This window comes from Dermochelys coriacea, chromosome 23, assembly GCF_009764565.3.
Source record: "Dermochelys coriacea isolate rDerCor1 chromosome 23, rDerCor1.pri.v4, whole genome shotgun sequence".
Classification (NCBI taxonomy): Eukaryota; Metazoa; Chordata; order Testudines; family Dermochelyidae; genus Dermochelys; species Dermochelys coriacea.
Window position 1 is genome coordinate 5,884,794 of NC_050090.1, and position 23,139 is coordinate 5,907,932.

Consider the following 23,139-nt stretch of genomic DNA (forward strand, 5'->3'; position numbering starts at 1 on the left):
TTAGGGCCAAGAACAGGACCCCACTTGATACCCACCTGCTAAATGACAATTCCACATTTACAGTTACATTTTGAGGCCTGTCATTTAGCCTGGGTTTAAGCCATTTAATGGTTCCCACATTCATTTTATATTGTTCTTGTTTTTTAATCAAACTGCCAGATGCCTAACTGACATCTAAGGATATGACATCAACACTGTTACCTTTGTCAGTCAAACTTGTGATTTTGTTTTAAAAAAAGATATCAGATTAGCTTGACAGGATCCATTTTCCATGTTGATTGGTATTAATTACATCACCCTCCTTTTATTCTTTATTTATAGGGTCTTGGATCTGCTGCTCCATTATCTTGTCTGGGATCAGTGTCACGCTGACAAACCGATAATTACCCAGGTCATCTCATTTGCCCTTTTTAAATATTGGCACAAGATTCACTTTCTTCCAATCTCCTGGAACTTCCCAAGGAAGACTTATTGAAAATCCACATTAACGGTCCAGCAGGCGCCTCAGCCAACTCTTCTTAAACTCTTGGATGTTATCCAGACTTGCTGATGTAAAAATTTCTAACTTTAGTAAGTGCTATTTAAATTACTCATTGGCACAGGAAGCTGGCACCACATGGGTTAGATCACTTCAAATTGGGGAGGCTGGACAGAAAAGGATAACCCTGGTCCAGACCAGGGAAGATGGTATGGAAGTGGTTAACCTGGCTCTCTGGGGAGGCACTCCAGGTGTTAAATCCACTTGCTTACTTGGGGAGGCTGGCTGTGAAGGAGGTTTATCCTGCTGGTGCTGGGAGTTTGGCACTGCAGGGGTTAACCTCGTTCGGGAAGGCTGGCAGTGAAGAGGTTAACACCACTCGCTGGGGAGGCTGACAGTGAAATGGTTAACCCCGCTTGTTGGGAGTCTGGTGCTGAAGAGGTTAATCATGTTTGCTAGCCATGCTTGTGCTGAAGGGGTTAAACCTGCTTACGGGGGGGGCGACGCTGCAGGGGTTCACACTGCTCATCAGGGGGCTGACGCTGCAGGAGTTAACCCACTTGTTGGGGAGCCCGGCAACATGGGTTAACCCCGCTCACGGGGAGTCCAGCAGTGAAGGGGTTAACCCGCTGGAGGGAGGCTGGCAGAGAAGGGGTTAGCCTGCTGGCGAGGGATCGGCAGTTCAAGGGTTAACCTGCTTGTGAGGCCAGTAGCGCAGGGGTTAACCCGCCGGCGGGGGGGGGGATCCGGTAGTACAGGGGTTAACCCGCCGAGGTGTGGGGGGGAGCCGGTAGCTCAGGGGTTCACCCGCCGGCGGGGGGGGGGATCCGGCAGCGCAGGGGTTAACCCGCCGCGGGGGGGAGCCGGTAGCTCAGGGGTTCACCCGCCGGCGGGGGGGGGGGGGGATCCGGCAGCGCAGGGGTTAACCCGCCGCGGGGGGGAGCCGGTAGCTCAGGGGTTCACCCGCCGGCGGGGGGGGGATCCGGCAGCGCAGGGGTTAACCCGCCGCGGGGGGGAGCCGGTAGCTCAGGGGTTCACCCGCCTGCGGGAGGGGGGGAGCCGGTAGCTCAGAGGTTCACCCGCCGGCGGGAAGGGGGGATCCGGCAGTACAGGGGTTAACCCGCCGAGGTGTGTGGGGGGGGGAGCCGGTAGCTCAGAGGTTCACCCGCCGGCGGGAAGGGGGGATCCGGCAGTACAGGGGTTAACCCGCCGAGGTGTGTGGGGGGGAGCCGGTAGCTCAGGGGTTCACCCGCCGGGGCGGGGGGGGTCCTGCAGCGCAGGGGTTCACCCGCAGGGGCGGGAGTGGGGGTCCTGCAGCGCAGGGGTTCACCCGCCGGGGCGGGGGGGTCCTGCAGCGCAGGGGCGGGAGTGGGGGTCCGGCAGCGCAGGGGTTAACCCGCCGGCGGGGCCAGGCTGTGGCTGCGGCTCCCTCCCTGGGTCCTTCAGTCGCGCGGAGCCGGCGCCTCGGGACGCCGCCCGGACCCGCTGCTGCCCCAGGATTGACCCACGGAGGGCGAGGGGCTGGGCTGGCACGAGGGGCCCCATGGCACCGGGCGGAGACGGCCCAGCTGGGGGCTACGGACCCGGCCCCCTGCGCCCCACCCCCCGGTGACCCTCTGTCCTGGGAGTCCTGCACGGTGAGACCACGTCACGGGCTGATGGGGGCGCTGACATGTGGGGCTGAGGGTGCCCAGGAGTGGGGCACAGGGTGGGATGTTGGCGTGTGGGGCTGGGGATGCCCAGGTGTGGGGCACGGGGTGGGGGTGCTGACATGTGGGGCTGGGGGTGCCCGGATGTGGGGCACAGGGTGGGGGTGCTGACATGTGGGGCTGGGGATGCCCGGGTGTGGGGCACAGGGTGGGAGTGCTGACATGTGACGCTGGGGATGCCCGGGTGTGGGCATGGGGCGGGAGAAGGGGGTGTCAAGACATTGGGTTCAGGGGAGATCAGAGCCCTGCACCGTGTGGGGATAGCCGGGGGGGGCAGGGAGTTGGGGAATTGTCCTGGGAGGGCAAAGTCCCCCCTGCGAGCCCCCTGCCCTCCTCCTGCTCTGTGCCCCCCTCCTGCCCCCAGGAGATCCCCTCCCTCCAGAGTACCCCTGCTCCCCCTGCCCCTCAGGATACCCCCATGCTCTCACCCGCCTTTCATGCCCCCACCCATCAGTCCATCTCCCCTGGGGCAGGTGTCCTTGGCTCCTGAACAGGACAGAACCTGCCACTTTGGGTAGGGAGTTGGTGGGGCTGGTCCAGGTGTCCCCTCCTGGGCTCTGGGGGTTGCCCCATGGCTCAGTCTTCTGCCAGTTTAACCCCTCCCAGAACCCGTCGGGCTAAAGGCTCAGAGTCAGTTTGGGGCAGCATCGCCCCCGCTGGTCAGGTGACCCAATGCCTGGGCCACTTCTCCCTGGGAGTAAGGGGAACTGGCAGTGAATGGGGGAGCCCAGGGTTGGGGTAGCAGGGTCTGCAGGTCGGGAGTGAGGGACACTGGCAGAGATGGGGGGAGTCAAGGCTGGGGTAGCAGGGGCTGTGGGGCACTCGAAGTGATGGGGTGGGAGCTGTCCCGCCCCATGCAGCTGATATGAGTTTGGGTGGAGCCATTCAGAAGAGCGGGAGGGGTTGGGAGGCAGCCGGCAGGTCGAGTCGAGGTCTCACTGGGGGCGCTCACAGGGTGTAAGGCCGGGTGGGGAGGACCAATGGCACCATCTGAGAGCACTGCCCCTGTAGGGCGAGCGCCTGGCGCTGGGCAGTAGCCAGCCACACCTGGGATCCCACCCCCGCAGACATCCCCAGCGGGCTCTGGCCTGAGGGGCTGCAGGGAAACGAGGCCAGTTTTTGTGTTGAGCTCCAGCCAGGGAACAACACTGGGTCCTGGCCCGTGTGCCATGACAAACGGCCAGCTCTGCCAGGGGCCTGGCACCGGAGTCCTGGCGCCAAAGCCTTGGTGTGGGGGGCCCAAAGTTCTCCCTGCAGAGTTCTCTGCAGCTCGCCCAGTGCCGGTGGCCGTGCCGCACTGTAACGCCGGCACTCAGAGCAGACATCCATGGCTGGGCTCCCTCCTGCACTGGTCTGCCCCCGGCAGGTATTAGCGTGGAGCGAGGGGGGGTCAGGTGTGGACAGGGCAGGAGCCGGGGGACGTGGGTTGTAACTTGACTCAGCTCTGCAGGGGAGACAAGGGGCCGGGAGGGGTGCACAGGGCAGGAACCAAGGAGGCACCGACAGCCCCTAGCACACGTGCCAGGCCCCAAGGGCAGCATAGCCTGTGGGCAGCAATGCTGGGGGAGGGTTCACTCACCCCGCGAAGCAGCAGAGGAGCCCAGCGCCCCCACACGGAGACCTGGGCTGGGGCTCCCAGCAAGCGGCCAAAGCCAAGTCACCTTGGACACTGGAAATAAACAGTGAATTTGGGAGCCCTCCCCAGAGCTGGGCACAGCCTGGGCAGGTGGTGCTGGACTGGTGACTGGGGTAAATTGGAGCTAGGGTGCTTTCACCTGGAGCCAAAGTTTCCCGGGGGGCTGGGGGCATTGCGGGCACTGGAGGCACAGCAGGGGCTGGGGGCCTGGCCCCAAATATGGGTGCAAAGTGACTGAAAACGTGGCTGTTCCCGGGCTGCTCTTGGCTCACCCCAAGGGATAGGTGCTGGCAGGACATGACCCCTCACTCTAGGCCCCTGGCCCCCAGAGGAGGGGCCCTGCCCTATTTCCCAGGCCACTTCTTCAGCCTTCAGGAATCCTGGTGCCAGACCCTCTCCAGCCGCACTCCCAGCACATTCCCAGCAAGGAGGAGTATCAGGGTCATTGGGGGAACTTGAGGCACCAAGCCGAGGGGCAGGGGCTGGCCCCACCCCACTGAACCAGGGACACAGCTGGGAACAGGACCCAGGAGGGACTCTGGCTGGGAGGGAACCCTGGGCTCAGGTCCTATTGCCAGGGTTCCCCTCACTGCCAGCGCAGACCCCAGGGCTTGTCTCCGCCGACGCTGGGGCCAGGGGGCAGTGACCCAGCTCCTGGGGGGTTCGGGAGAAGCTAGCTGCCCCCAGACCCTACCTCAGGCTCTGACCCCCAGCCCCTGCAGGGAGCTCTGGCAGCCCCAAACCCCAAAGTCTCTGGGGTCTGACCCCCAGCCCCTTCAGGGAGCTCAGCCAGCCCCCCCCCCCGGCTCTAACCCCCGGTCTTTGCAGGGAGCACTGCCAGCCCCCCTGCCCACTGCCAGCCTCTGACCCCCAGCCCCTGCAGGGCGCTGTGCCAGTCCCCCCCGCCCCACACACACAGCCTCTGGGCTCTGACCCCCAGCCACTGAAGGGAGCTCTGGCAGCCCCCAACCCCCCAGCCTCTGGGCTTTGACCCACAGCCCCTTCAGGGAGCTCTGCCAGTCCCTCCCTGCAGCCTCAGCCCCTGGGCTCTGACCTCCAGCCCCCTGCAGAAAGCTCTGCCAGTCCCTGGGCTCTGACCCCTAACCCCCCCATGCAGGGAGCTCTGCCAGCCCCCCCAAGACCCAGCCCCTGGGCACTGCCTGCCCGGTGGCTGTTCAGGGGCAGCACCCGTAGCCCCCACCTCTCCACATAATCCCGCTGCCAGGGGCTGGTCAGAGCAGGGGATGGTTGCCCAAGGGCCTGGGATGACATCTGGGCACAGGGCCTGGGCCGCTGGGGTCTGTCGGGGTCCTGGCTGGTCTCGGCCCTTCATTCCCATTGTGGGGCACGGTCAGTGCTGACCCATGGGGGGAGGGGGCGTGTCCCCCTGTGGCAGAACTGCCCACGGTGACGTCGCCTGAGACAAACTAATTTGCCGACTTGTTCCCCATAGCTCTGAACCAGCTGCCCTGAGCCAGCTGCCCCCTGGGGAATATTAACTCCTAGGGTGCCAGCCGCGGCTGAGCGGCCAGGCCTTGGAGCCCGGGCATTGGCAGCGCCCTGGGCGGGGGTTGGAATCCCCCCAAGGGGGCTGTCCTGTCCCCGGCCAGGGCCCTGCTGCCAGCCCCACACCTCCCCCTCCCTGCGGGCAGGGGAGGGGCCAAGGCGCTCCTGGGGCACAGGGCCAGGTTGGCAACAATGCACTTTGGGAAGTTATCCCTCAATTCCCAGCTTCGCTCTCAACAGCACTGAGGTGCGGGTGATTTCGCACGGGCCCCAGGGCATTGTGGGATAGCAGAGGGGTGCGGCACGGGCCCCAGGGCATTGTGGGGAGTGGCACGGGCCCCAGGGCATTGTGGGATAGCAGAGGGGTGCGGCACGGGCTCCAGGGCATTGTGGGGAATGGCACGGGCCCCAGGGCATTGTGGATAGCAGAGGGGTGCGGCACGGGCTCCAGGGCACTGTGGGGAGTGGCACGGGCTCCAGGGCATTGTGGGGAATGGCACAGGCCCCAGGGCATTGTGGGATAGCAGAGGGGTGCGGCACGGGCCCCAGGGCATTCTGGGGAGTGGCACGGGCCCCAGGGCATTGTGGGATAGCAGAGGGGTGCGGCACGGGCTCCAGGGCATTGTGGGGAGTGGCACGGGCCCCAGGGCATTGTGGGATAGCAGAGGGGTGCGGCACGGGCTCCAGGGCACTGTGGGGAGTGGCACGGGCTCCAGGGCATTGTGGGGAATGGCACAGGCCCCAGGGCATTGTGGGATAGCAGAGGGGTGCGGCACGGGCCCCAGGGCATTCTGGGGAGTGGCACGGGCCCCAGGGCATTGTGGGATAGCAGAGGGGTGCGGCACGGGCTCCAGGGCATTGTGGGGAGTGGCACGGGCCCCAGGGCATTGTGGGATAGCAGAGGGGTGCGGCACGGGCTCCAGGGCACTGTGGGGAGTGGCACGGGCTCCAGGGCATTGTGGGGAATGGCACAGGCCCCAGGGCATTGTGGGATAGCAGAGGGGTGCGGCACGGGCCCCAGGGCATTCTGGGGAGTGGCACGGGCCCCAGGGCATTGTGGGATAGCAGAGGGGTGCGGCACGGGCTCCAGGGCACTGTGGGGAGTAGCATGGGCCCCAGGGCATTGTGGGGAGTGGCACGGGCTCCAGGGCATTGTGGGGAATGGCACGGGCCCCAGGGCATTGTGGGATAGCAGAGGGGTGCGGCACGGGCTCCAGGGCACTATGGGGAGTAGCATGGGCCCCAGGGCATTGTGGGGAGTGGCACGGGCTCCAGGGCATTGTGGGATAGCAGAGGGGAGTGGCACGGGCCCCAGGACATTCTGGGATAGCAGAGGGGTGCGGCACAGGCCCCAGGGCATTCTGGGGAGTGGCACAGGCCCCAGGGCATTGTGGGATAGCAGTGGGGAGTGGCACAGGCCCCAGGGCATTGTGGGATAGCAGAGGGGTGTGGCATGGGCCCCAGGGCATTGTGGGGTGTGGCACAGGCCCCAGAGCATTATGGGATAGCAGTGGGGAGTGGCATGGGCCCCAGGGCATTGTGGGATAGTTGTGGGTTGTGGGAGATTTCACATAGGCCCCAGGGCTTTGTGAGATAGCTGTGGGGTGCAGCACGGGCCCCAAGGCATTGTGAGATAGCTGTGGAAGGACCACTAGAACCGTTCCTAGAGCACCCCCAATGCCAATCTCCCTGGTTCCCCGCCGCACACACCTGTGCTCCTGGCTGGCGGAGCTGGGGCTGGGTTAGGAGCCAAGGTTACAGCCGTGGGCTGCCCGTTGGGCTTGGAGTGACGCACCGAGACCCTTGCGTGGTTATTGCAGGGCAGCGGTTGGCCTGTGGCAATGAGGCTCATCGTGCAGGTAGCAGCCAGCCCTGCTGCCCTCTGCCTGGAGCAGAGCTGGGCGGGTCAGGTTGCGATGGCGGGGGGCTGTGGGTCGGGATTTAGGGGCACCCATGTGTGGAGGGGTCACAGCAGGAGACTAGCTAGTTTGGCACAGTTGGGGTTGATCTGCCCACCCCCATCTCTTGCCTCCCAGCTTCTGGAAAGTGATTCCTGAGAGTCCCCTGCGATGGCCTCATGCAGGGACTGGGGTAGCGGGGAGCTCCCCGCAAGCCAGCTCCTGCCCCACTCCCCACAGCGCCCCCTGGTGGGAGGGACCAGGGCTGGCGTAGCCGGGAGCTCTGCCTCAGCCAGCTCCTGCCCCACTCCCCACAGTGCCCCCTGCTAGCAGAGGCCATGCCTGGCATAGCCGTGAGCTCCCCTGCCCAGATTCCAAGGACAGGCTGGTGCAGCTCTGTCCTGGTGTGTGGCCGCCGGGGCCCAGCTGGGCTGCAGCGTGAGACCCTGGCACATCCGGCAGCGCAGACGGGCAGGCAGGTTATAAATAGCCCCGCACTGGGGTAATCGAATTGGGCTGCGAGCACAGGCTGCCGCAAGTGCACCAGCTGGGGGGCTGGTCCCGGCTGGGGGGACACTTTAACCCCTTCATGCCTGGGGCTGCTTGCATGCTCAGAGGAGAGGGGGGTAGGGACCCCAGTCCTCACTGCCAGAGGACAGGAGGGGAACGCAGGTGCTGGGGATGCCAGCAGAGACCAGTTCATGCCCGTGGGGGGTGGGGTGACAGGGTGGGTCTGGCTGGCTGGGGTTGGCTGGGGGGTTAGGTCAGGGGTAGGTGTGGGGGGGTTGCGGGGGGGTGGCTGTGTGGTATATGGGGGGCTGGGGAAGGGGTGGCCGTGGGGGGGATATGGGGCTGGGAGAGTGAGTTGGCATGGGGAGGGGGTTGCTGTGTGGGGGATGAGGGGGCTGGAGGACGGGGGTGGCTGTGTGGTATATGGGGGGCTGGGGAAAGGATGGCCGTGCAGGGGGATAGGGGGCTGGGAGGGTGAGTTGGCATGGGGAGGGGGTGGCTGTCCGGGGGATGAGGGGCTGTGGAGGGGGCTGGGAAGGTGGATTGGCATGAGGAGGGGGTGACTGTGGGGGGCAATCTGGGGGCTGGGGAGGGAGCGTCTCTCCCTCAGGCCCATCTGCGTGGGCAGCAGGTGGGCAGCGGGGCCTGGGCTGGGCTAATGTCATTGCAGCTGGTAATGGGCAGACAGAGGAGCCCTGAGCGGGGGAGGGAAAGGGGGGCGGGAGCTGGACATGCTGCCTCCCTCTGGGCCCCCACCCTCAGGGCGCTGAGACCTACCAGGGACGGCCTTGGGGGCCCACTGGGCGCGGGCTGTTGGGGGGCTGGGGACAGGAGCCCCCTACCTTGGGGTGTTGTCCCCCGGGATCTCATCCACTCTCTCTCTCTTTGTGCCAGGCAGCGTCCCTCGTCCTCTCACCATCCCGCCTCCCTTCGGACCTTGTGGCCCCACTGACAGGCCAGTCGGCAGGACCCTCCGGGTGAGCCCACAGGGCAGGGCCCCCCTTTCCCCCCCCACACACTTTGGGCTCCGGGACACTGCGCTCGGGGGCAGGGTAATGTTAATTCTGGCACAAATACTAGTGGGGCTGCGGGTCGGGAGTGAGGGGCACTGGCTGGGTTGGGGGGAGCCCAGGGCTGGGCCAGCAGGGGGCTGCAGGTCAGGAATGAGGGGCACCGACAGAGGTAGGGAGGGGGTCAGGGCTGGGTTAGCAGGAGGCTGTGGGTTGGGAATGAGGGGCGTCATAGAGTCGCACTGGCCCAGCCACAGCTCCCGGCTGAGCCGTTGTGCACCAGTGACCTGCTCCTGGTTTCATCCGAAGGAAAGGGCCCCCTCGAAGCTGTGGGGCAGGTCCCTGGGCCCAGCTCCCGGGCATGGCACCGGGCCCTCTCTGGCCATGCCAATGCGCTGCCCGCTGGATCTCATGGAATGGTGGGGAGACGGGGTGCAACGTGTTGCGTGATGGGGAGGGGCCCACAGTGACCAGGATATGGCCCCAGGTGTCGGGTGGGCCCAGCCCCCCTTCCCCAGCGCGGTGCCACTCGCCAGCTGGTTACACAGTAACAAGGCTCTGCCGGGGCATCACTAACACACCACAGCTCCGGCCTCACCCGGCTCACACAGCGCTGCTCAGCCCCGCCAGGCTCCAGCTCGGGGAGGGGAGCGGGGCTTACTGGGTATGGCTGGGGGCTGGGAGCCAGGACTCCTGGGTTCTATCCCCAGCTCTGAGAGGGGAGTGGGGTCTAGTGGTCAGAGCAGGGGGCTGGGAGCCAGGACTTTTCGGTTCTACCCCCAATTCTGAGAAGAGAGTGGGGTATAGTAGGGATTGCTCGGACCTGGGAGCCAGGACTCCTGCGTTCCATTCCAATGGCTCCGAACGACTCCTCATAGACTTTGGTTAAGTCCCTTCCACTCTCTGTGTTCCAGGCCACTTGGCCTGTGGGGCTGGACTGGGCAGAGTCCATCCAGCCGAGTCTCTGGAGGGACGAATTCCTGGGCTCCTGCGGGTGGGGCAGGCCTGGGCTAGTGCTTTTGCTGGAGCAATGGGGCAGGCGGACCCCAGCCGGAGAGCAGGCCTGGGGGGCAGAGCGGGGACCACAAGTTCTGGCTCGTCCCGGGAGCCCAGAGACTTCCATCCTCAAGCAGCTTCTTGGCTAGCCCAGCCCAGAGCTGCCAGCTCCCTGCTTCCTCTGGGTGACCTGAGAAGGGGTAGAGCCAGCCAGGGCCCCCCTCAATGCCCCCCAAGGCTCATCCACGTCCCTTCTACCATCAGCTGTGCAGGGGGTGTCAGGCTGCTGAGGGGTAGGGAGTGTCAGGCAGCGGGGAGGTGAAGGGGGGTGGGGGAGAGTCAAGCAGCCAGGGGTGTGGGGGGGTATTGGGCAGTGGGGGATGGGGTGAGAGTCAGGCAGCCAGGGGTATGTGTGGCGGGGTGTTGGGCAATGGGGGTGGGGTGAGTCAGGCAGCTGGGGAGTGGGGGGTGTTGGGCAGTGAAGGGCGGTGAGAGTCAGGCAGCCAGGAGAGAGTGTGTGTGTGTGGGGGGGGGGGGTGTTGGGAAGTGGGGTGGGGGGAGAGTCAGGCAGCCCAGGGAGTGGGGGGATATTGGACACTGGGGGAGTGGGGAGTGTTGGCAGCCAGGGAAGTGGGGGAATGTTGAGTAGTGGGGGGTGGGGAGTGTCGGGCAGCCAGGGGAGTGGGGTTGGGGGGGTTGGGCAGTGGGGTGGATCTGACTGGGAAGGAAGTGGAAAAGTGGCCAGTTTCCTCCCAACCCTGGAAAGTCTCAAAATCTCCAAGGAACGCGGCGGCAGTCAGGGGTGGGGGGAGAACCAGAATTCTGGAGCAGCAGCTGAATTACCCCCTCCTCCGCAGGGCTGGATAAGGGTGCGGCCAGACCAGAGCCCCCAGCCCTGTGGTTCCCCATCCTACAGCCTCCACTGGCCAAGACCTGCATCCCACAGCTTCCCACCCCACTGGCCAGGCCTAAGCCAGGTTGCTGGGGTCAAGGGCCGAAGGTACATGTCGGCCCCTAGCTCAACCCAAGGGCACCCCCTGCCTTCGCCCCAGGTGTCCCTGGCAATGTTCCCATGGAGTTTCCCACCCAGCAGGGTCCCCCTTCATCCCACAGGGCTGCCCCCATGCTCAGGTGGGGGCATCAGGACCCAGGCGTCCTAGCCCCAAGATGCAGTCCCTCCTCAGAAATGGGTCAGGGCTCCCCATCTCCTCCAGTCAGCCCAGAGCCAAACCATGGGCCTCATTGGCCCCAGCCAAACCATGGGCCTCATTGGCCCCATGGCCAATCCACCCCTCGGGAGCTGTCTGCCTGGGGCAGGCCAGGTGCATTGTGGGCCATTCCCTCCTGCGGAGGGGGGAGGCCAGGTGCATTGTGAGATATTCCCTCTTTCCCTCATGTGGTGATGAGCCAGGTTCATTGTGGGATATTCCCTTGTCCCCTCATGAGGGGGCAGGCCAGGTGCACTGTGGGCCATTCCCTCGCGCAGGGGAGGCCAGGTGCATTGTGGGATATCCCCTTCATTGCTCCTGTGCCCAGGGTCCCCAGGAGGCCTCCGTATCTGGATGTCCGCGTTCTATCCCCAGACCCCGTTTACAACCCTTGTTAGTGGCGTTGGGGCTTCAGCCCCTAGGCGGGGGGTCTGGCCGTGAAATGGGGGCATTGTCGTTACTGCTAACAGCTCAGCTGGCACCAGGGCCTGAGCCCAGGGATAGAGCCCGGGGAGCTCCCGCTCCGGCCAGTGGGTGAGGGTTGAAGCATTTTCCTTTGTTTTGGTAAAAATTTGGTGTTTTTATTGGGATCTGACCAGCAGCTTCCCTGAGGCCCAATCATCAGGTCCCTTTAGAGACCCCCCAACCCACTGGGTGCCCCCTATCCTCCCTGAGCTGGGACTAGAACCCAGGAGTCCTGACTCCCAGACCCCCCAGCTCTAACCGCTCACTTTAACCCCCCTGCTTGCTTTACGCTGCAGGAGTTTGGGAGCCACGACTCCTGGGTTCTAACCCAGCTCTGTCACCCACTCACTTGATGCGGATCCCTTCCTGCCAATCAGTGCCGCAGTTTCCCATCTGTGATGTGTGGAGAAGGACACTGCCCCCCTGCATGAATTTGGGTACTCTATGATTCCCCGCTGGAGGGGGCCAGCCTGGCAAAGATCCCAGCCTGCCCTACCGCAAGGCCCCAAACCATAGGAGTAAAGGCCCCGCAGCCCAGCCCCACAGCCATTAACCGGGATCAAAGGTACAGGGTGTGCGGGGATGGCGCTATCTAATCGGGCATGAATTGCGATGCAAATAAAGCGCCCATTGCCAGGGAACTGGGTCTGGCCTTGGTTGGCACTAAGAGTGCTGGGATGGGGGGCAGGGACAGATGGAGCCACCCCCTCCCCTCACCCTGGTGCTGCTGACCCCTGATCCCCACCAGTCTTCACTCCGATCACTCCATGCTATGAGGAGGGGAATTTCCTCTTCCCAGCCAAGCCAGATCCATTGGCTTGTGCCCCCGCCCCCCGTGCAGATGCTCCCGGACATGAGCTCTCTGTCCTTAGCCCCAGCCAAAGGAGCCAGGTCATGCCACTAATCTTTATTCTATCAACCCTGGGTGGGGATAGAACCTGGCACTGAGGAGCTGCCATCTGGCAGCAGTATTGGTCTGTTACCCACCCCAGGGAGCTGCCCTCAGCCAGTGGGGCCTGGCGCGGGGCTGCCAGGCCCTTGAAGAGGTGCCAGGACAGAACCATCAGGACTGTTGTTGGGATGGGGGGTGGTGCGGGACTCTGGCAGGACAGGACACAGGGGTGTGTGAGGCTCTGGCAGGTTTGGGCCCCGCTGGGAGGGTGCGAGGCTCTGGTGGGATTAGGCCCCATTGGGGGGGAATCCGGGGCTCTGGCAGGATTGGGCCCCATGGGGGGGGGCTCTGGCCCCGTTCGGGGGGATGTGAGGCTCTGTTGGGATCAGCCCCCGCCGGAGGGGATGCAGGGCTCTGGCAGGATTGGGCCCCTTGGGGTTCTGGAGGGATTGGGCCCCATTGGGGGGGATGCAAGGCTCTGGCAGGATTCAGCCCCACTGGGCAGGGGCTCTGGCGGGATTGGGCCCCTCTGGGGGGGGGTACTAGGCTCTGGCAGGATTGGGCCACATTGGCGGGGCTCCAGCGGGATCGGTCCCCATGGGGAAGATGCAGGGCTCTGGTGGGATTGGGCCCTGCTGGGGGGGCTCTGGCGGATCGGGCCCCACTGGGGGGGTTGCGGGGCTCTGGTGGGATCGGGCCCCATTGCAGTGGGTGCAAGGCTCTTGTGGGATCAGGCCTCTCAGGGGCAGGGTACTAGGCTCTGGCAGGATCGGGCCCCGTTGGGGGGGTTCTGGTGGGATTGGGCCCCATGGGGAGGATGCAGGGCTCTGGTGGGATCGGGCCCCACTGAGGGGGGGTACGAGGCTCTGGCAGGATTGGGCCATGTTGCGGGGGCTCTGGTGGGATCGGGCCCCATGGGGAGAATGCAGGGCTCTGGCAGGATAGGGCCCCAATGGGGGGGCTCCAGTGGGATTGGGCCCGGCTCTGGGGCCAGGGGATCCCGTTGGGGCTGCGCTGGGCCCTGGCATCTCGTCTCACGCAGCCGCTGGCTCTGTTGCCTTTGCCCTTTGGTGCCTGGCAGGGGAGTTCTGGGCCGGCCCGGAGGATTAGTGGATTAGGGGCCTGGAAAGGTCGCGCTCACCTGCCTGTGGCTGCTGGCCCAGCCAGCCCCACTGGGCCCCTTGTGCTTGGCCTCAGACAGCCCCGCCCTCCTGGTCCCCAGCCACCACCGGCAGCTGGCCCCCAGACATCACCCACCACCCTCTTGGCCCCAGCCCCTGCCCCCAGCCATCACCCCCTGGCCCCCGGCCACCACCTTCCAGCCCCAGCCTCCTGGCCCCTGGCCACCACCCTCCAGCCTCCTGGCCCCCGGCCACCACCCTCCAGCCAGCCCCCACCCTGCCTGGCCCCCTGGCTCCCAGCCTCCACCCACCACTCCCCAGCCCCCCCCTCCGCCCACTTCCAGCCAGCTCCAGCCCCAGCCTCCTGGCCCCCATCAACACCCCTCATTCTCCAGCCATCACCCCCCATCTCCCTGGCCCAATCCCCAGCCTGAAGCCCCACCCCCTCCCAGCTGCCATCCATTGCCCCTCCTGACTCCTGGCCTCCAGCCTCCCCAGCAGGCTTCCAGCCATCGCTCCTCCCAGCTCAGCCCCTGGCCCCACCCCTGAGTGAGATCCACTTCCCCTCCATTAACTCCTTCTCCTGCCTTGATTCTGAACAGGCACAATCCGGAGCCTCCCAGCAGAGCTCTTTGCAGCCTTAATTCTGCCCTGGGCACCATCCCCAGCCGACCTTAACTTTGCCAGTCCCACTCCACCCTTACTTCTGCCCCTTTGCCCCCCTGATTCCACCCTTAACTCTGCCCCCTGGCAGCTGGCACCTTCCCCAACTGACCTTAACTGCCCCTTCTCTCCGCTCCATCCCACCCTTAACTCTGCCCCTTTCACTACCCTCCCTGTCACCCCTTGGCTCTGCCCCTTCACGCCCCCCCACCCTTGACTCTGCCCCGGCACTGTCCTGTCAGTCGGACGTGCAGTAGTGACGTAACTCCTGGTTTCTGGCTGGTGCTGCTGCCTCACGGGGTGCCCCCACCCAAGGCGCAGTCAGGTGCCAGCAGAGGGGGATCTGGAGCGAGGTGGGGGTGTCGGGATGTGCCAAGGCCCCGGGGAGGCAGGAAGCTGTCGGGAGGGCAGCCCCACACTGCGCCCAGCTAATCCGTGCTAAAGATGCTCGTGCCCATGGCCAGTGGTTCCGGTTTTCCTCCAGCAGCCACACAAGCTGCACCTGATCAGCCCCGGTGACTCCCTCCTTCCCCCCCACCCCAGTAAGGGGGAGCTGCGGGCAGGGAGAGCCAGGCTAGGGGGAGGACACTGGCTGGTGGAGGAGGAGGGAAGCTGGGGATGCTGATGTTACTGGGTGAGAGGTGGTGCTGGCTTGGGGGGGAACTGGCAGGGACGGGGGGAGTCAAGCTGCGGGTCTGTCTGGAAGGTGGCTTGGGGGGAAGGAGGGGCTGGTGGGACGGGGGGTTGGCAGGGGTGGGGGGTTCTGGTGAGGGATAGGGGGCTGGCTGGGGAGTTTTGTGGGGCAGGGTGGAATCTGGCTGTGGATTTAGGGAGATCTGGCAGGGGCAGAGGGGGGGCTGGCTGGAGGCAAACTATGGGGTGGGGGGATCAGGCTAGTGGGGGCAGGGGCATCTGGCTGAGGATTTGAGGGGTCTGGTGCAGGGCAGGGGGTCTGGCTGTAGGGTTGAGGGGATATGGCAGGGTCAGAGAGGGGCTGGCTGGGGAGGCAGAGGATCAGACTGGGGATTTAGGAAGGGGCTGGCAGAGGGGTTCGGGGGGCTGTCAGAGTAAGGGGGCTGCAGAAGTGGGGGGATGGGATCTGGCTGGGCGTTTAGGGGGGTCTGGTGGGGGGCAGGGGCAGCAGGCTAGTGGTTTACGGGTGTCTGGAGGTTTGGGGGGCTGCAGAGGCAGTGCAGCTGCAGGGGTGGGGGAGGCTGGCTGGGGGGACAGGGATCTGGCTGAGGGTTTGTGGGGTCTGGCAGGGGCAGAGGCAGCTGGCTGAGGGTTTAGGGGGGGTCTGGCTGGGGGGCAGGGGGAGGTTGGCTAGCGGGTGAGGGTCTGGCTCGGATCCCCCACCCCAGCCACGCTCCGGGATCCATTGCAGTGATCAAGTCATTAGCTGCCAGGCCACTGAGGAGAAAGGAGGAGCGGGGAGGGGCTACAGCCAGTGGGGGCAAACATTTGCGTTGTGCCCAGCCCCAGCCCTGCCCCTCTGGTTGGCCCCAGCGTGGGCTTGCCATCACCTGCCCCAGTGCCCTTTCCCTGCCTCAGTTTCCCCTCCATGGTTCATGGGTTTGGGCAGCTGAGACACGGGACAGGCCCAGACCCGCTAGTGCCATGTGGCAGCAGCACGGCCTGCGGGCCTGGCGAGTGGATACTATGCTGGGGTTGCTGTGCCATCCAGCCTGACCTGCGGGGGGTGCACACCCAGCACAGCCAGGGGCTGGCGGCTGGACGGCCTCCCACCCTGGCAGCCGGGTCGCGCTGACCCATGGGACTATCCTGCCACGCTCGCTCCCAGGCTGTGTGTGAATGGGCTGTGGGCCAAGAGGGCCGGTTGCAGCCTGAGCCCTGGACGTCCCTGCATTCCTGCTTGTGTAAATAAACCCGGGAGGGCCCCGCCGCAGACCTGCTTCCGAATGGAGAGCGGCTCTGAGGCTGGGGCCCTGCAGTGCTAGGCAGGGCTCGGCTTTGTTATTGTAGGGTCTTCCACGAGCCCTGGGCTCTGCGCTGGTCTGTTATTGTCGGGTCTCTTGGGAGCGCTGATCTGTTATGGTCGGGTGTCCCACGAGTGCTGGGCTCTGCTCTGGTTTGTTATTGTAAGGTCTCTCAGGAGCGCTGGTGTCACGGATCCACAGGGTCGGGGCTATGGCCCAGCTTTGGAACAGTCTCTGGGAAGCCCCATCAGTGCACCAGAGCCCCTGGGGGTCTCATTCTTCCTCCGGGGCAGGCCCCGCAGCTTCATGGCCTCTCTAGGCTGGACCCCTGGGCCACCAGCCCCCTGCTTCCCTTTGTGAGCTCCGCTCAGAGAGACCCACTGAGGCAGACCCCAGGGGTCTGGGGGAGACTTGTACAGACTTGGGGAGCAACGGGTCAGCCCAGAACCCTGGCCCTTTGCCTGCCCCGGCCCAATTCAGGTGTGTGCCCCTGGCTGCTTCCTGCAGCCCACACTTCACCCCTCCCCGCCCCAGTCCAATGTCCCCCAGCTGGGCAAACCCAGCCAGCATCCCACCAAGAGGGGCCAGCCCTGGTGGTCAGTTGTAAGGTGTCAAAGTCCCGGTGACTGCGTTTGCCATTGTCTTCATGGATTCTCCACTGACATGGGGATTAAGGCCCACTTAGTCCCAGCCAGCTGGGTGCTGCTCAGACCTGGGTTTTAGCCTGCCCAGGGAGCCAACAGACCTCCACACCCTCCCCACTCCCCCCGACTAAGTAACAATGCAGCTATAGGGAAACTGAGGCACACAGAGGCTTAATAAAATATTACAAAATTCCCACTTCATCACAGCTGGACTCTGTGCTGGTCTGTTATTGTTGGGTCTCTCAGGACTGCTGGGCTCTGTGCTGGTCTGTTATTGTAGGGTCTCTCGGGAGCACAAAGCTCCCTACTGGTCTGTTATTGTAGGGTCTCTCAGGAATGCTGGACGTGGTGCTGGTTTGTTACTGTAGGGTCTTAAGCGTCTGGCTGTGGGGTAGACATACCGGTGCGGTGCAGGGGGCAACCCTGGGGGTTGCCTGTGGGATAGGGGGTAGGGGACCTGCTCAGAGACTCCCAGGTAGATCGGGGGGGGAGTGGGAAGGCAGTGACTGGCGTGGGGTACATGCCCGTCACCAGGCAGAGTCACGCGTGACCTGGGAACCCCCAGCCTGGGGGGTCAGGGCTGCCAGAGTGAGGGTGAGGCATTTCCCAGAGCGGGGCAGGGTGACCTCTCCCATGCACAGGAGGGCTGGTAGGGGTGGGGACCCTTGGGCATGGGGCAAGGTTCAGCCTGACCCTCACTCCCTGGTCAGGGTCTGGAACCCGCTGGGGATGGCTGGTCAGAGGACTACTGGGGGTCACTGACAGGGGGTGGGGGGCTGGAGTAAGGCCCTGTGAGGGGAGGATGTGGGCAGCTGGTGATGGGCAGGGGGTCATGTGGGGGGGTGGCTGGGGGCAGGGGGTCTGAGGGAGGCCAGGAAGCTGGCTGGGGGGATAATGTGGGGGGCTGCAGACAGGATCCTCTAGGGGCCTTGGCAGGGGGTGTTGAGTGAGGGGCCATAGGGAGCTGGCTGGGGGCTATACAGGGGGCTGTGGCTATGTGAGGGCTGCACGTGCACTGGTTGGCACTCCCCCTAACTCTCTCTCCTCCTTTCCCAGGAGCTGTGTCCCAGGCTCCCCATCCGTGGGGCAGGCGGCTCCTCTGACCCCCTGGATCATCCCTGCCACCCAGACCTCCCACGAGCACCCAGACCTGCTTCTCTGGGGAGGGCGGATGGGGTTGGGGTGAGGGGGCCCCACAGCAGGGCCCAGCCTGGGGCTATGGAGACCCTGCCCCAGTGCCGCCCCTGCAGGACGATCTGCTTGGTCCTGTGGGAATTGCAGCCCCAGCTCTGAGTGGAACCCCCCCACGCCTGCTGGACTCTCCACACCGGGGACCTGCTGGCACTGAGAATGTGCAACACCACCCTGGTGAGCTGCAACGTGGATTCCAAGATCGACCACCTTTTCCCCCCCACGCTGTACATCATGGTCATCACCATGGGGCTGCCCACCAACTGCATGGCCCTGTGGGCTGCCTACCTGCAGGTCCGGCAGCACAATGAGCTGGGCATCTACCTGCTCAACCTGTCCGTGGCCGACCTGCTCTACATCGCCACCCTGCCCCTGTGGATCGACTACTTCCTGCACTACGACAACTGGATCCACGGGCAGGAGTCCTGCAAGCTCTTCGGCTTCGTCTTCTACACCAACATCTACATCAGCATCGCCTTCCTCTGCTGCATCTCCGTGGACCGCTACCTGGCCGTGGCCCACCCGCTGCGCTTCGCCAAGGTGCGCCGGGTCAAGACGGCCGTGGCAGTGAGTGCCGTGGTCTGGGCCATCGAGATCGGGGCCAACTCGGCCCCGCTCTTCCACAACGAGCTCTTCCACGACCGCTACAACCACACCTTCTGCTTCGAGAAGTACCCCATGGAGGAGTGGGTGGCCTGGATGAACCTCTACCGGGTCTTCATTGGCTTTCTCTTCCCCTGGGTGCTCATGCTCTTCTCCTACCAGGGCATCCTGCGGGCCGTGCGTGGCAACGTCTCCACCGAGCAGCAGGAGAAAGCCAAGATCAAGCGGCTGGCCCTCAGCCTCATCGCCATCCTCCTCTTCTGCTTCGCCCCCTACCACGTCATCCTGCTCTCCCGCAGCGCCGTCTACCTCAGCAAGCCCTGCGACTGCAGCTTCGAGGAGAAGGTCTTTGTGGCCTACCACAGCTCACTGGCCTTCACCAGCCTCAACTGCGTGGCGGACCCCATCCTGTACTGCTTCGTCAACGAGGGGGCCCGCAGCGACGTGGCCAAGGCCCTGTCCACCCTGTTGCGCTTCCTGACCAGCTCCAAGCCCCAGGAGATGGCCACTGCCTCGCTCACCTTGGACACCCCACTCTCCTCCAAGAAGAGTAGCTTCTGCCGGCTCCCCGTGCTCCCCCAGCCCCCGCCCCCACCCCTGCCCCCCCTGGGCCCACCCGACGAGGAGCTGCAGATGAAGATCTTGACTTTCAACCCATGAGCGCTCCCCGTCAACACCACGGCCCTGGATGCAAATGAGATGTAAATACAGTATTGTTCTGAATGATAATAATGCAGGGGCCCAGTGCCGTACGGCCATGCCCAGTGAGGCCCCGGGGGGACAGCGTGGGAGGCGGCTGCTTGGCCTGACGGGGGCTCTGCCAGGACTGCCGGACACCTGGGTGCTGCAGGCACATGAGAAAGGGGGAATGGCCGAAATACAGCTAGGTCCTGAGCAGGCTAGAGGATTGTCAGGGAAGACAGACGGACAGACGGGGGGGAGGGCGAGGGGGGAGGATGGAGGGATGATACAAAAGGATGTTTGGCAATGGATGACTGTATAGGGATAGACAGATTGATAGAGGTGTGTGTATAGGGATGGATGATGATGGGTGTGTATGGCAATGGATGGAGGGGTGGGGGGGGGCTGGAGCAATGGATGGAAGGGTATATATAGGGCTGGGTTGACCCAGAGGCTGTGAAGAACAATGGGTGGACAGAGCCACTGGATAGATGGAGAGTGTGACTGGGGATGGATGGAGAGTGTGAGTGGGGATTGATGGCTGGAGGGTGTGACTGGGGATGGATAGTGTGACGGGATGGGGAGGTTGGAGGGTGTGACTGGGGATGGATGGTGTGAGTGGGGAGGGAGGGAGGGGGGTGTGAGTGGGGAGGGATAGATGGATGGGGTGTGTGACTGGGGATGGATGGAGGGTGTGACTGGGGATTGAGAGGAGCCATCCCTCCATATTTCAGTGCAAAGCTCCTGGCCCCTTCCCATTAATAACCCCAGACTCAGCCCCACCCCTGCCCCCATGCCCAGGCTGGTATGGGATGGGGCACTGCAGAGCAGAAGCATCTGGGCAGTGCCCGTTTCTACTGTGGCTTTTCCTAGTGCCCCTGCCTGGCTGCATCTCACCCTGAGCCGATTTCTCCTACCCCTGCTCTGGAGACGGGGGCTGGGGCTGGTACAGGCAGTGCCTCCTGTGGCCAGCCAGGTGAGGGCGCTGCTCTGAAGTAGGACGAGCTCCCAAACACGCACCCCAGGGAAACCGCCGAGGGCACCACGCAGAGCGCAGCGATGCACGGACCAGGGCTGCTGATCAGCCTAGAGACAACCCTGGCATGGCAGACGTTGTCCTCAGCTACAGGAACTGGGCCCTGCTTTCCTGCTGCCAAGGGGGCTCTTCGGGGGCGGATGAGTCCCCCTGGTGTGGCTGGTCCACAGAAGAAAAGAGCCTACTACTGCAGCCGGCTGAAGGTGCGCCTAGGTGGCAGGCCGTGGGTTAGCGGGGAGCCCTGTCCGCAGTGTGGATAGCAGAGGGTGCCCATCTGTGCCGATGGGGCTGTCCAGTGACGGGCAATGCTGCTGACCTGATGATTAATTAGAGTTATTTATTTCCTGGGGGGAGGCTGGAGGGGCCCCTCTGAAGGATAGGGGGCCTCTGTGGGGGAATCAGGGCCCAGATATGCCAGGCACTGTACATTTCTGAAGCGAATAGTCCCTGTCCCAAAGGGAGCAATTGTGCTGCTAGATCTGGCCGTGCCAGGGGCAGGCAGCGTTGGCCGGTGTGTGGAGGGATGAACAAAGCGCTGTTTTAATTGAACAATTTCAGACTCTTCCTCCCTCATAAAGAAACCAAAGCAAAGGGCACAAGCCCAAAACCTCCCAGAATCCCATGCAGGTTTGGTTAGCTGGGAGTGAAGGTGGGTCATTAAGGTCCCCCAGTCTGTCCCAGGGATCCCACAGCTACCACCAAAACCCCACAGCTAAAAGTCAGCATGTGGATGGGAACAGCTACCTCTGCTGCCCTACATCCCTTGGCATTCAGTGGGCACAGAATCTCCCTGGGCAGAGCCAGGGCCGACCCAGGCACTTCTCCAGCCTACTTGAACTGGGTTCCTAGCTGCACTGGGGAGCCAGGACACCTGGGTTCCATGCCTGGCTCGGCCCAATGTGCGGGGTGAACTTAGGCGAGTCTCTTCCCTTCTGTGAGTCTGCCCCATGTCCATCCAGCCTGGGAGCTCTCCTGAGCCAGGCTGTCTCCCCCTCAGTGTCTAGGCAGCGCCCGGCCCATGGAGCCCCATTTGGGGTTGGTGCTACTGCAGTCCCCATGGCCTGAGGGCAATCTGAGACAAAGCTGAGGAGGGGTCTCGAGTCTGCCACAGGAGTCTCTCGGTGCCCCATGCTGGCATCTCCCCATGGCCCCAGCCAGCGCCAAGCCCATGTTGGCAGCAGACGTGGGAACCTCGCGTTGGCACTGGGTGGGCGCTTTCGTCAAGGCCCAGCGATGGATCATGCTGGCATCAGGCTGTTTCTGGCTCTCCCGGCTAGGGAGAAAAGCTGGGAAAGGTTGGGGGGCTCAGGCCCTGCAGGGAGAATAAAGACCCCCCACACACACACACACAACTGTTTGTGGCTCTCCTGATTTCAGAGACAGTCTGGCGAATGGGGGGCCTGGCTCTGCTCTTGGGGCACCAGCTTGGCGAGGCCCGGTGGGAACTGGGAACCTAAAGAGCTTGGCGGAGGTGGGCCTGAGCTCCCAGAATCCACCACAGTTGGCAGCACAGTTGGCCTTGGGGTTGGAAGGGGGCTTGGGAGCGGGAGGGGCTAGGCGGGGGGGAGGCAGCTGTGCCCACGCACGTCCCCCGGAGTGGAGTGTGCCGCAGGCCACGGTGTTGGCCACTCGTGGGATTTCAGGGGGTGGCTCTGTGCAGCCCTCCCCTGAGAGAGCCCTCCACTGGGTTGTTATTGTCGGGTCTTTCAGGAGCGCTGGGCTGGACGCTGGTTTGTTACTGAGCAAGGAGGCTGCAGGTCTGGCCCATCTGCTCTGAGTGCTGCTCCTGGTGGGGGCAGGGGGATCCTGGAGTCCCGGGCAGGGCAGGGCCATCCCTGCCCCGACCCTGCTCCAGCGCCTGGCTCCAGGTTCCAGCAGGTGGGTTGTTAATGCGACAGGGAAGGCAGATGGATGCTGGAGGCGCAGGACGCAGCTCTGCAAGGGATGAGACGGGGGCACCGTGCACCCAGGCACCAGCCCCGCACCACAAGGCTTCGCGTTCCGGGCCCTGAGAGTCAGGTCAAAGGTCACAAGAGTCCTGGGCCCCAGCGCCCCCCCTTCCCCCACTAAACCGTACTCCTCTCCCAAAGCTGGGCATGGGAACGCAGGAGTCCTGGCTCTCAGCCCCCCTGCTCTAACCTATATTTCTATATTCTGTTTAGACCCCACTCCCATCCTGGAGCTAGGGACAGAACCCAGGAGTCCTGGCTCCTCCAGCGCCAATTACTAGCCCTCAGGCCTCTCCCATAGAGGGGACAGAGAACCCAGGAGTCCGGACCTCCAGCCCTCCCCGCTCTACCCCCTGGACCCCACTCCCCTCCCTCCTCTGCCTTATACGTTGAACGAGGCCCGTGAGCCATCCTGCCTGGTTCTCCCTTCGCTGGAGCAGCCCAAGGGGCTGATTCAGGAAGCGCAGCGATGGGCCCACCACACAAGGCTGCTCCCTACCCCACCAGTGGATGGGGGCTTAGCCACCAAGTGGGACCTAACCATTGTCATGGGTTGTTCACCCCATGTGAGCCACCCAGCCTCGGCTATGTACAGGGGCCAGACCAGGGCCCTCTTTGTCAGAGGGGGGTGGGGGTAGGGGGGGGCAGAAGAACCAGGGTCCTGCACAGAAGTGGGGGGCAGTGGCTGGGTTGGGCCAGGGCTCTGGTCCCAAGTGTATCCCAGATGTTTTCTTGCCCTGCTGCTGGGAATCCTACGCTGCCCACAAAAGTGCCATCCTGGTGCTGGCACTCAGCATGAGCTGTGGGTCATGCCCTCCACACTAGACAGGCCGCTGTATCTCAGCATTAGGCACAGAGCCCCTGTTTAAACAGCCCCTGTGCCCCATCCCAGAGGTGGCTGCATCTCAGTGCTGGGCAAGAGCCCGCTGTATAAATAGCCCCCATGCTCCTCCCCAGAGGTGGCTGCATCTCAGCACTGCGTAACAAGCCATTCTTCTGTCTGCTC

The 23,139-nt window shown here is 64.0% G+C and overlaps 1 protein-coding gene across 5 annotated transcripts; it reads left to right on the top strand.

Annotated features, from left to right (window-relative positions):
- Positions 1-439: 439 nt before the first annotated feature.
- On the top strand, positions 440-21,604 carry GPR4 (G protein-coupled receptor 4). Of its 5 annotated transcripts, none has more exons than XM_043501488.1 (3): positions 440-570; positions 8,636-8,714; positions 17,730-19,396. In XM_043501488.1, exon 3 carries the CDS (start codon positions 18,024-18,026, stop codon positions 19,125-19,127), a length of 1,104 nt encoding a protein of 367 aa, XP_043357423.1. In that variant the 5' UTR covers positions 440-570; positions 8,636-8,714; positions 17,730-18,023; the 3' UTR covers positions 19,128-19,396. The 5 variants fall into 5 exon arrangements, with proteins under 5 accessions (XP_043357423.1, XP_043357422.1, XP_043357426.1 ...); XM_043501487.1 differs by lacking the exon at positions 440-570 and adding an exon at positions 1,929-2,115; XM_038381051.1 differs by lacking the exon at positions 440-570 and adding an exon at positions 6,807-7,188 and having other exon boundaries at positions 8,632-8,714; positions 17,730-21,604.
- Positions 21,605-23,139: the final 1,535 nt, after the last annotated feature.